The sequence below is a fragment of the Cherax quadricarinatus genome, chromosome 34 (assembly GCF_038502225.1).
Source record: "Cherax quadricarinatus isolate ZL_2023a chromosome 34, ASM3850222v1, whole genome shotgun sequence".
Classification (NCBI taxonomy): domain Eukaryota; kingdom Metazoa; phylum Arthropoda; class Malacostraca; order Decapoda; family Parastacidae; genus Cherax; species Cherax quadricarinatus.
The window spans coordinates 16,148,256-16,162,315 of NC_091325.1; the positions used below are offsets into that span (position 1 = coordinate 16,148,256).

The 14,060-nt window shown below is 37.1% G+C and overlaps 1 protein-coding gene across 1 annotated transcript in view; it reads right to left on the bottom strand.

Moving 5' to 3' along the window:
• Positions 1-1,166: 1,166 nt before the first annotated feature.
• The window catches only part of LOC128693732 (basigin-like), a 32,572-nt gene continuing 19,678 nt past the window's right edge, over positions 1,167-14,060 (bottom strand). The window contains exons 6-8 of the mRNA XM_070091192.1: positions 11,902-12,084; positions 8,955-9,090; positions 1,167-2,582 (exon numbers count right to left, since the gene is read on the bottom strand). Coding sequence (XP_069947293.1) covers positions 2,531-2,582; positions 8,955-9,090; positions 11,902-12,084 — 371 coding nt within the window. The 3' untranslated portion in view covers positions 1,167-2,530. The remainder of the gene's footprint in view (positions 2,583-8,954; positions 9,091-11,901; positions 12,085-14,060) is intronic.

Genomic DNA, 14,060 nt, shown 5'->3' on the forward strand with positions numbered 1-14,060 from the left:
TTTCAACAGGGATGTAAGCGAATTATTAGATCATTAAGAGTAATTATTAATACAGAGTGATTGCAATATTACTTTAAGTCTGTCTAAAGACATTGGAAGTAATAATTAAAATATCTCAAGATTTACAGGTTAAGAGAAAAATACTGTGATAACACAAAAATAACAGATATTGTTGGTAATTCTAACAGCATTAATACAAAATAGATTCTAAAGGAGGGATAGGAGAGAGAGAAAGTTCGATGACACAAAAAAAAATTGTGGTTTAATTTTTTACAGTATATTAAGCAGAACAAGAAATTTTTCCTTCACTCAGGTCCAGTAATTTTTGCATTCACATTCACATTATTATATTAAAAATGGTGTGATACTTGTCACCCAAGTTTTAAGTTTTAAATACAAACATAAAATATCTGGTGGGTATATTAGCCCTTCATTGGAGGAGGTGATGAAAGGGGACCCTTGATCCAGGGCACTGAAGCTACCCTTCATGTTCTTCTATCTAACGCAAGTACCTCCAGTTGCCCAGGTGTTGCACGACCAATATCAGTGTAATGCTACATAATTTATATAAATTAAGAGTCTACTAGTCCAAGATGTGTGCCTTTCCAATTATCACTGCAACCAATATGGAGTTAAAATCATTTGTATTTTTTTGTTAACCATTAGAGAATAGACAATATTATATTCAAGGGGTATAGCTAATTTTGTAAAGGTCATATAGTGCCTGTGGCATGGAAGTTCATCATATTTGATCTGAAAGAAAGGGCAGCTTTAATTTCCTGGATCAAGATTCCACCACCAGCATCAAAGTACCTCCCAATTATAGGGCATTATAGACTTAAATACCTATTTACACAAAACGATGGTCGATGCAAATAAGCTAATCGCCATACTACTTATTTTTCGCTTAAAACTTCTCTTAAAATTGCATTTTTGAGATATTAGAGTTGCTACATATTTCTTATAATCTTCCCTTTTTTTTTTAAATGATCTCTTCACACACACACACACACACACACACACACACACACACACACACACACACACACACACACACACACACACACACACACACACACACACACAAAACTAACAAAATCACATACAGCACTGTCATAAAAAAAATAGGAACATCTGCAAACTAACCTCATATACATTGTAGAAAACTAAAATACAATTCCCCATTTCCACAGTATTCCAAACAATGACTACTGTTTTTTGGTCACAATCATCAAAATTTTAATATTTTTGACACAGAATAATAATTCACAAAATTGTATTTTTCAGGGCTCTTCAGTTCTTAAATTTAGACGAGATTACAAGAATAGAGCCTTTCAGCATAAAAGAAAATATAGTATATATACTGCGGTGTCAATAGTGCAGAAAACCGACAAGTTGAGGAATGAGACACTTGAGCAACATTTGGCAATCTTTACTGAGGAAATGCTTAGCCAGCCAAGACTGATGGACCGAATAAATTGACTCCAGGCCAAGGGACTGATTACCTAAAACTCCTCCTCATCTTTCTCCGTATTGGACTGAAGCAGCAACTAGCTAGTGAAATGTTACCTCAATAAAGATTCCCAAATGTTGCACGTGTCCCATTCTTCAATATACACACTAATTTGGGAAGAATAATTTCAGATACTGCATGCAACTCCTTTAAAATTTCACCACATATTTGCTGATGGAGGAGAATTATTCACATCAAGAATGGAATAATTTACCATTAAGTTCTTTGCAAAAAGGCCTCATTTCTTTTCTCACTTTTATTGTGCTCTACACTGAAAGATGAGAACTATCTTATATAATTGTACAGTATGGGTCATCATAGCCCAAGTTATGAAATATATACAAATAAAAAATATACAAGCCATAAAATGAATGTATACAACTCTTATGGGGCAGTAACACTAAAATTTTTAGCAAGTGTTGAAAAAAAAACAAAAGAAATCTACTACCTTATTACACTGTGCCTATTTTAGTTAACCATTACTGTAATAATTAATATATGTATTTTGATTTTATTATAAATGGATATTTATTATGTAAACAATGTACTGTGCTATTGTTATAAAAGTAAAAATGCTCTTAATGTAGTTTAATGTTTTCAATCTAAATCAATCACTGCTTACATAATCTTTCCTATTAATGAGTAGAATAATTTTACACACCCATTTACACCCTTGAAACCTAAAATGAACATGTGCCTGGATGTACATAAATACACTAGGTTTTCTTTAAATTCTTTTAGTACATTTACACTTCCTGCAGATGTACAAAAAAACTCAATTTAATACAACTTTCTCAAAAAAGATACAAATATCTGATCTACTTCCCTAGTAATCAATGGTTCTCAAGAGGTAGTGCTCTTACATTTCTTCTTAAAATCTCTAATATGTAAAATCAATTTTGCTAATCTATAGTACGATTATTTGATGAGCACTCGTTATGGCAGTGCTTTCTGTCCAACAGCTGTTTTTTAAAGGATGCCTATTTTTCTTGTTCCTCAGGTTGTGGTACAACTTCCCTACTTCCTCTGTCTTATTTCAGCCTCCTTGTTGTTTTCAACTTGGTTCTTCCTGCAAATATAAATTAACGCAAATTAATATTTATTACATGTTAGATATATTGAACTTTTTTTGTTAATGAACTGGCCATATCCCACCAAGGCAGGGTGACCCAAAAGAGAAAGAAACACTTCCACCATCATTCATACACAATCACTGTCTTTGCAGAGGCACCCAGATACAACAGTTCGGGTGTCACTCCAAACAACCAATATCCCAAACCATTCCTTTAAGGTGCAGGCATTGTACTTCCCACCTCCAGGTCTCTTAAGTCAAGCTAACCAGTTTCCTTGAATAGTTCCACAAAATATTATCATGCTCGCACGCCAACAGCTTGTCAAGTCACAAAAAACCATTCATTTCCACTCTCTCCTATTTAACACTCACACACATGCCTGCTGTGTATCTAAGCCCTTTGCATGCAAAACCTCTTTTTACCCTCTTCCTCCATCCTTTTCTAGGACAACCCTTACCCCTCCTCCCCTCCACTACAGATTTATATATCCTCCACATCACCCTATTTTGCTCCAACCTCTCTAAATAACCAAAACCACCTCAACAACCCTTCCTCAGCCCTCTGAATAATACTTTTAATACCTCCACACCTCCTACAAATTCTCTGCATATCCGTAAATATTCACTTACTCCATACTACCTTCATCCAATCTGATATCCAAGCATTCATTACTTAAACTTCTTACTCTCATCACCTTGTTTTCCATGCTCACCCTTAATTTCCTTCTCCAACATAAATGCTCAAATTCCTCCACTAACCTTTCCAATTTATTTTCAAAATTTCCCAAAAGAACTGTGTCATCATCGAAGAATTACTGTGGCACCTCCCCATTTGTATAAGATTCATTAGCTTTCAATTCCACTTCTCTCCTCAGTATCCTAGCATTTACTTTTACAACTCTGTCTATAAGACCTACTTTTAAAGAAAAATAGTCCAACTCTCACATACCCTAACTTGAACCTCATTAGCAACATAAAAATTCTTTACTGCTTCTAGTAACCTACCACCTGTTCCATACACTTGCAACACTGGTCACACTACTCCCCTATCCACTATATCAATACTTTTCTAAATACATAAATGCAACACATAGCTCCTTACCTTCTTTCAAGTACTGTTCCCTTATAAGCTTCAATGAGAACCACTAGTCTACACATCCCCTACCATCCCTAAAACCTGTTTGCCTGTATGCAATCGAGCTGCTTCTGACAATTTAATAAAAATAGTACTGGTGCTAAATAAAAAGAACTAGATACACAAAATATATAAAAATATGTCACCTTGCCTCAGTGGGAGATGGCCGACTTGTTGAAAAAAATATATGTAGAGAATAGGGATGCGATGATACCAAACTATTTGCTGATACCAATACTCAATTTTAGGTCAATGCTGATACCATCAAAATTAGCAGATAATGACTAATAATTTTACTTTGGCACACCCCTAGTAAAAAGAAAATATTCCTGTATGCACTAATATAATTTTTCAGTTGTTTGTGAAGAGTGGTAATGGCATGTTGAAGGCAAAGTCAATAAGAAGACAAGTTAACAGTTTAACCATGACAGCTGTACCATGTCAAAAATAGAAAAATAAGGATGACAAGTACAGGCCTTACAATGAAAAAAAAAAAACATTTGTTATATTTTAACAGTTCCAGAGATCATTTTCCCCATGGCCCAGTTTTAGCACAGATCTCAAAGTAGATAGGAAATGAGATGTAACTGATTCAGAAAACCGAGCCAGTGGCTTCTTCAGTCCAATACAGAGAAGAACGGAGAAAACTGCGGATAAATTTGAAGTACTGTCTCTCAGTCTGGAGTCAATGTAAATATTCAAGAATGATGGACTGAACACATCAACTCCAGGCTGAGGGATTGACTACCTCAAACTCCTAAATTTTCTCCATACTTCTCTGTACTGAAGAAGCTACTGGCTGGCAAAACATTTCTCCAATAAACATTTCTAAATATTGCCCAAGTGTCTTATTCTTCATCCAGATAAAAAAATATTACAGAAATGAGATATACAGTGTTTAGAAAAACACATTAAAGTTAAGAATAGAGTATACAGAATGTAGTCAGAAATTTGTAAGGTTTACCTGCTATTTTATATCTTCATGAGATTTTCAGAAAGAAAAGCCCAACAATTATGCCAGAATTCAAAACACACAGTAATCTTCAGTATGTTAATCATTAATAGAAATTTATGAGCACTTTAAAACAATAATATTTAGTCTCTACAGATATATTTCAATACAGGTAAAAAACACTTAACATTCTTCAATAATTAGCAGAATGATACCTAACATGAATAATAATAATTTTTGTCTCATAAACACGCTAGATAACAGGGATATCTTGATACTCCTACTTACACTTTGGTCACACTTCACAGACACGCACATGCATATATATATACATACATCTAGGTTTTTCTCCTTTTTCTATATAGCTCTTGTTCTTCTTTATTTCTTCTATTGTCCATGGGGAAGTGGAAAAGAATCTTTCCTCCGTAAGCCATGCGTGTCATATGAGGCGACTAAAATGCCGGGAGCAATGGGCTAGTAACCCCTTCTCCCGTAGACATTTACTAAAAAGAGAATTAGAAAAACTTTATAAAACTGGGATGCTTGAATGTGCGTGGATGTAGTGCGGATGACAAGAAACAGATGATTGCTGATGTTATGAATGAAAAGAAGTTGGATGTCCTGGCCCTAAGCGAAACAAAGCTGAAGGGGGTAGGGGAGTTTCGGTGGGGGGAAATAAATGGGATTAAATCTGGAGTATCTGAGAGAGTTAGAGCAAAGGAAGGGGTAGCAGTAATGTTGAAGGATCAGTTATGGAAGGAGGAAAGAGAATATGAATGTGTAAATTCAAGAATTATGTGGATTAAAGTAAAGGTTGGATGCGAAAAGTGGGTCATAATAAACGTGTATGCACCTGGAGAAGAGGGGAATGTAGAGGAGAGAGAGAGAGATTTTGGGAGATGTTAAGTGAATGTATAGGAGCCTTTGAACCAAGTGAGAGAGTAATTGTGGTAGGGGGCCTGAATGCTAAAGTAGGAGAAACTTTTAGAGAGGGTGTGGTAGGTAAGCTTGGAGTGCCAGGTGTAAATGATAATGGGAGCCCTTTGATTGAACTTTGTATAGAAAAAGGTTTAGTTATAGGTAATACATATTTTAAGAAAAAGAGGATAAATAAGTATACAATATATGATGTAGGGCAAAATGACAGTAGTTTGTTGGATTATGTATTGGTATATAAAAGACTGTTGAGTAGACTTCAGGATGTACATGTTTATAGAGGGGCCACAGATATATCAGATCACTTTCTAGTTGTAGCTACACTGAGAGTAAAAGGTAGATGGGATACAAGGAGAATAGAAGCATCAGGGAAGAGAAAGGTGAAGGTTTATAAACTAAAAGAGGAGGCAGTTAGGGTAAGATATAAACAGCTATTGGAGGATAGATGGGCTAATGAGAGCATAGGCAATGGGGTCGAAGAGGTATGGGGTAGGATTAAAAATGTAGTGTTAGAGTGTTCAGCAGAAGTTTGTGGTTACAGGAAAGTGGGTGCGGGAGGGAAGAGGAGCGATTGGTGGAATGATGATGTAAAGAGAGTAGTAAGGGAGAAAAAGTTAGCATATGAGAAGTTTTTACAAAGTAGAAGTGATGCAAGGAGGGAAGAGTATATGGAGAAAAAGAGAGAGGTTAAGAGAGTGGTGAAGCAATGTAAAAAGAGAGCAAATGAGAGAGTGGGTGAGATGTTATCAACAAATTTTGTTGAAAATAAGAAAAAGTTTTGGAGTGAGATTAACAAGTTAAGGAAGCCTAGAGAAAAAATGGATTTGTCAGTTAAAAATAGGAGAGGAGAGTTATTAAATGGAGAGTTAGAGGTATTGGGAAGATGGAGGGAATATTTTGAGGAATTGTTAAATGCTGATGAAGTTAGGGAAGCTGTGATTTCGTGTATAGGGCAAGGAGGAATAACATCTTGTAGGAGTGAGGAAAAGCAAGTTGTGAGTGTGGGGGAAGTTCGTGAGGCAGTAGGTAAAATGAAAGGGGGTAAGGCAGCCGGGTTTGATGGGATAAAGATAGAAATGTTAAAAGCAGGTGGGGATATAGTTTTGGAGTGGTTGGTGCAATTATTTAATAAATGTATGGAAGAGGGTAAGGTACCTAGGGATTGGCAGAGAGCATGCATAGTTCCTTTGTATAAAGGCAGAGGGGACAAAAGAGAGTGCAAAAATTATAGGGGGATAAGTCTGTTGAGCTTACCTGGTAAAGTGTATGGTAGAGTTATTATTGAAAGAATTAAGAATAAGACGGAAAATAGGATAGCAGATGAACAAGGAGGCTTTAGGAAAGGTAGGGGGTGTGTGGACCAGGTGTTTACAGTGAAACATATAAGTGAACAGTATTTAGATAAGGCTAAAGAGGTCTTTGTGGCAATTATGGATTTGGAAAAGGCGTATGACAGGGTGGATAGGGGGGCAATGTGGCAGATGTTGCAGGTGTATGGTGTAGGAGGTAGGTGACTGAAAGCAGTGAAGAGTTTTTACGAGGATAGCGAGGCTCAAGTTAGAGTATGTAGGAAAGAGGGAAATTATTTCCCAGTAAAACTAGGCCTTAGACAAGGATGTGTGATGTCACCGTAGTTGTTTAATATATTTATAGATGGGGTTGTAAGAGAAGTAAATGCGAGGGTCTTGGCAACAGGCGTGGAGTTAAAAGATAGAGAATCAAACATAAAGTGGGAGTTGCCACAGTTGCTCTTTGCTGATGACACTGTGCTCTTGGGAGATTCTGAAGAGAAGTTGCAGAGATTGGTGGATGAATTTGGTAGGGTGTGCAAAAGAAGAAAATTAAAAGTGAATACAGGAAAGAGTAAGGTTATGAGGATAACAAAAAGATTAGGTGATGAAAGATTGGATATCAGATTAGAGGGAGAGAGTATGGAGGAGGTGAATGTATTCAGATATTTGGGAGTTGATGTGTCAGCGGATGGGTCTATGAAGGATGAGGTGAATCATAGAATTGATGAGGGGAAAAGGGTGAGTGGTGCACTTAGGAGTCTGTGGAGACAAAGAACTTTGTCCTTGGAGGCAAAGAGGGGAATGTATGAGAGTATAGTTTTACCAACGCTCATATATGGGTGTGAAGCATGGGTGATGAATGTTGCAGCTAGGAGAAGGCTGGAGGCAGTGGAGATGTCATGTCTGAGGGCACTGTGTGGTGTGAATATAATACAGAGAATTCGTTGTTTGGAAGTTAGGAGGAGGTGCGGGATTACCAAAACTGTTGTCCAGAGGGCTGAGGAAGGGTTGTTGAGGTGGTTCGGACATGTAGAGAGAATGGAGCGAAACAGAGTGACTTCAAGAGTGTATCAGTCTGTAGTGGAAGGAAGGCGGGGTAAGGGTCTGCCTAGGAAAGGTTGGAGGGAGGGGGTAAAGGAGGTTTTGTGTGCGAGGGGCTTGGACTTCCAGCAGGCATGCGTGAGCGTGTTTGATAGGAGTGAATGGAGACAAATGGTTTTTAATACTTGACGTGCTATTGGAGTGTGAGCAAAGTAACATTTATGAAGGGGCTCAGGGAAACCGGCAGGCCGGACTTGAGTCCTGGAGATGGGAAGTACAGGAGGGGTGTTAATGTTGCAGTTTAAAAACTGTAGTGTAAAGCACCCTTCTGGCAAGACAGTGATGGAGTGAATGATGGTGAAAGTTTTTCTTTTTCGGGCCACCCTGCCTTGGTGGGAATCGGCCAGTGTGATAATAATAATAATAAAAAAAAAATAATAATAATAATAATAAAATATCTTTATTATTATTTTATTATTATTATTATTATTTTTCTTTTGAAAGAAAGATCTTTATTTACTACAAGTACACATACATGGTATACAGACCTAGCTGACATGAATAACATACTACTGTATAGAAAGCCCCTTGCTATGCAGAGCATTTCAGGCAAATTAGGTCCTTGTCCCAGGATGCGACCCACACCAGTCGACTAACACCTAGGTACCCATTTTACTGATGGGTTAACATAAACAACCGGTGTAAAGAAACACGTCCAAAGTTTCTACCAGCACTGTTAATCGATCCCAGACCCTTGCCGTGTGAAGCGAGAGCTTTAGCTATCAGGCCACGGGACACCCTCTTGTCTGTATGTTTTTATTTTTTTTTTACTAATAGGTTTGTGCTATCTAAACCACAGAAGACCTGGTGTCAATCCTTCACCATACCATGGAAGAAACAGAGGGTCAATACAATGCTGGCTACAAGAATTTGTATCAGGCTTAACCTGTGGAACACAAATGCTAAACAAAAGAAATTCTGAGGCAAAATTCTTTCATATAAAATTGACTTACTGTTCTGCTATCTGGTCAGTATCAGAGTCATCAAAGTTTGGCTTTATGCGGCGCTTCTCATAGATGAAGATAATTGTACACAACAACACAACCTCAGCTACAATGCCCAGAAAAGGCCACAATGCAGCATAAATGTCTGAAAATTATTGAAATTTAGTACAAAAGCCAGCAGGACATCAAACAGAAATAACACAGTACTAAGATGTAAAAATACAAGAGCACAAGGTTTCTTTAAGAGGATCATTATTTGCATGAGGAAACACTAAACCTGTAGTGTCATACAGTTCCTGGGAAATAGGAGGTAATTAGGTTTAATCCAAGAAAAATGAGGATAACCCCTGTTCCTTGAATTAGGAACCCCTTAATGGCTTCCAGACACTCCCTCTGAAAGATAATTTTAAGAGGAGATAAATACAGGTGGTCCTTGACTTACAATGGGGTTATATTCCGGCAAACCCGTTTTAAGTCGAAAAATTCCTAAGTTGGATATGAATATAATATGCTAAATAAGTAAATAACCACTGTCACTGAATAAGTAAATAAACAAATAATTACTCTAAGTAAATACCAATATTGATAAGTAAATAAATAAATACAAGTCATGATTTTGCTGTTCTCATGCTGTTCTCATACATGTCCAAAGTAATTGCTTCTGCACTATAGTAAAGTTGAAATATCATAAGCTGAATCATCCTTAGTTGAAGAGCACCTATAATGCTGCTATTATTTTCTCCTCTCTGGCATATAGTAATTACCCCTAAAGTTTAACACTAAAGCCCTGTATAGTAAAATCCAGGCTATATAAAAATCAAAGCCTCAATACAATATCTACATACTCCTAACTGTATGTTGAATACTGAACACACTAATTGTTCAACTGCAAAATCTTTCCTATACAGTGGTACCTCGGGTTACGAACAGCTCAAAACTCGATCAATTATGTAAGTGCTTTTGCAAGTGCTTTATGTAAGTGCTTTTGTAAGTGTATTTTTGGGGGTCTGAAACAAACTAATCTAATTTACATTATTTCTTATGGGAACAAATTCGTTCGGTATCAGCATTTGAACAGCCTTCTGGAACGAAAAAAGTTCGTATCCCGAGGTACCACTGTACTCATACAGCAGTCCCATTATATTTTCCATTGCATATACGCTAGCACAATTTGGCAAGACACAGGAGAGCAATGTGGCATTACACCATAATACTGGATTAAAATTTTTTTAAGAGTGGCTTTATGATCATATATTTTCATTTTATTGTGAAATTATAAGGAGAAACAAAAAAAAGTCTTTTAACTCAAGCTTTAGTGTGTGTATATTGTATTTTGTAAATTTTATAGTATAGTACATTATAGAGAGAATGAGCTATAAATATAACAGATGGAAGGCTAAGGTGCCACATACTCTACCTGCATGGGTACAGGTAATGCAGGAGGGCCCACACATACAGCACCTTCTTTTCGGGGCTCCACATTTTATTTGGCTTTCAATTGAGCCTTTTCTGCTGCTTTCCGCCTTTTCCACCATTTTCTTACAACAGTTGTGTAAGGGAAGGGCAATCAGCACCACATTTTAAGGTAAGCATTGTATGTACTGTAGATTTAATTAATTTTTTAATCTTTTTTTTATGGCTAACTGCATTGAGCACTTAATATATGATCGTCCAAGCACATTATCAGGCATTTTAGAGGCATTCGATAATGAAAAAACTGCTCTTTTCCACCGCAAGTAATTTTTGTTTACTGTATGGAATCAGGAACCTAGAGCCATACAAATGGGGCCCTTTTGTATACCTACAGGAAAGTCTCTCTCACTATACAGATAAAGTTAACTTTTGACTATCCAAACTATACGATAAAGAACCTGTTGGATTCAGGGCCACCCAGTTAAATGCTTTGAAAGTAGGGGATCAGATTTTTTTCTTGTTTATACAATAGAACAAGTCCCAGAGCATTTTCATATAATAAATCTGCATATTTTATTCTAAAAGAGAGTAAATAAATAAAACTTAAATTTGAATAATGGCCTTAGAAAAATGTAATACGGAGCCCACATCTAATGACAAAATTGCACCAAGCAAACAGGAAACTAACAAATCAGTATCCAGCTATCAAATACCAAATATCCAAATTTGTATAAATATACCTGTAAAAAATATTATTTTACAAAATAATTCTCAATGTAGTCAATTAACAGCATGAAGTGACAAAAAGGAAGCAGACAAAGGAAGGTCACTGGACTAGCCAGGAGCATAGAGGCATCCCTGAGTTGCCCCATTAACCGGACTTATTTCAGAGCAGTGCAGTTAATCATTATCTCCATTATTTATTTGGGATATTTTTTTAACCCTTTTCTCTTTAGTAAGCTAGATATTAGAGCTATTCCCACCGTTACCTGGCTATTTTCATCTCAGCCGTTCAACCAGTTTACAATATTCACTGGATAACCGAGCATAAACTGTACAAGAAGGCCACATTCACATGGCTCTAAGGCTCACGACATCAAACGAAAAGCAAAGATCACAGGCAGGTGAAAAAGAGCTGATTTTTCATTATTGAATATGTCTAAAACGCCTGATTACATGTTTATACTATCATATATTAAGTGCTCGATACAGCTAGGCATAGAAAAAAGTAAAATAAATACATGCTACATACAATACTTACCTTAAAATATGGTACCAGTCATCATTCCTTTATGCAAATGTTGAACGAAAACGGCGATAACAGCAGAAAAACGGAAAAAGCACCAAACATAATGAACAATGGCTCAACTGAAAGTCAATGAGAACATGGAACACTGCAAAGAGGAAGCTGTATACGTGAGGGCCCTCCTGTACTAATAATGCATTCATAACATATTGTTTAGAGAAAATGAGTGAAAAAATGAAGAGGCCTAATTTAAGAAAGTAAGAATGTAAAATCAAAGACATCCCATCAATATTTTACCTTTGACTCGCACATCTGTAGTTGTGTTCCACTGGATTGTATACTGGGAGATAAGGCAAATGTAGTTTCCATCATCTGTTTTCATTACAGGTTTGATTAGTAGAGTGGCATTGGGGACGTGGTGCTCATTTTCAGACAAGGCAAGTCTTGAAGAGTTGATGATGTCCTGAAGTAATTCTCCATCTGGTGAAGTGTCAAAAATAGGAAAATGAAGAAAATTAAAATTTTTATCATCCATCTTCAAAATTTTAACATGAGAGACAATCATCTTCCAAGTAAAATTTCACATGCATCTAATAACTATAACTGCAGCTCAGAACTCTGGCAAAACAGCAGTTTTGAAGAGCATCTTAAGACAAATCATTTTCATTCCATCTATTACTTCACTCAGAAGTCCCTGAAACACACTGCATGATAGTGGCTTTCTTTTGTGCCCAGCAAACTCCAGTCGGCCGTCTCCCACCGAGGCAGGGTGACCCAAAAAAGAAAGAAAATCCCCAAAAAGAAAATACTTTCATCATCATTCAACACTTTCACCACACTCACACATTATCACTGTTTTTGCAGAGGTGCTCAGAATACAACAGTTTAGAAGCATACACATATAAAGATACACAAAATATCCCTCCAAACTGCCAATATCCCAAACCCCTCCTTTAAAGTGCAGGCATTGTGCTTCCCATTTCCAGGACTCAAGTCCGACTATATGAAAATAACCGGTTTCCCTGAATCCCTTCACTAAATATTACCCTGCTCACACTCCAACAGATCGTCAGGTCCCAAGTACCATTCGTCTCCATTCACTCCTATCTAACACGCTCATGCACACTTGCTGGAAGTCCAAGCCCCTTGCCCACAAAACCTCCTTTACCCCCTCTCTCCAACCCTTTTGAGGACGACCCCTACCCCGCCTTCCTTCCCCTATAGATTTATATGCTTTCCATGTCATTCTACTTTGATCCATTCTCTCTAAATGACCAAACCACCTCAACAACCCCTCTTCTGCCCTCTGACTAATACTTTTATTAACTCCACACCTTTTCCTAATTTCCACACTCCGAATTTTCTGCATAATATTTACACCACACATTGCCCTTAAACAGGACATCTCCACTGCCTCCAACTGTCTCCTCGCTGCTGCATTTACCACCCAAGCTTCACACCCATATAAGAGTGTTGGTACTACTATACTTTCATACATTCCCTTCTTTGCCTCCATAGATAACGTTTTTTGACTCCACATATACCTCAATGCACCACTCACCTATTTTCCCTCATCAATTCTATGATTAACCTCATCCTTCATAAATCCATCCGCCGACACGTCAACTCCCAAGTATCTGAAAACATTCACTTCTTCCATACTCTTCCTCCCCAATTTGATATCCAATTTTTCTTTATCTAAATCATTTGATACCATCATCACCTTACTCTTTTCTACCCTCATCACCTTACTCTTTTCTATGTTCACTTTCAACTTTCTACCTTTACACACATTCCCAAACTCATCCACTAACCTTTGCAATTTTTCTTTAGAATCTCCCATAAGCACAGTATCATCAGCAAAAAGTAACTGTCAATTCCCATTTTGAATTTGATTCCCCAAAATTTAATCCCACCCCTCTCCCGAACACCCTAGCATTTACTTCCTTTACAACCCCATCTATAACTATATTAAACAACCATGGTGACATTACACATCCCTGTCTAAGACCTACTTTTACCAGGAAGTAGTCTCCCTCTCTTCTACACACCCTAACCTGAGCCTCACTATCCTCATAAAAACTCTTTACAGCATTTAATAACTTACCACCTATTCCATATACTGTACTTGCAACATCTGCCACATTGCTCCTCTATCCACTCTATCATATGCCTTTTCTAAATCCATAAATGCAATAAAAACTTCCCTACCTTTATCTAAATACTGTTCACATTTTTTTTTTTTTCAACAAGTCGGTCGTCTCCCACCGAGGCAGGGTGACCCAAAAAAAAGAAAGAAAATCCCCAAAAAGAAAATACTTTCATCATTCAACACTTTCACCACACTCACACATTATCACTGCTTTTGCAGAGGTGCTCAGAATACAACAGTTTAGAAGCATATACGCATAAAGATACACAACATATCCCTCCAAACTGCCAATAAACACTTGATC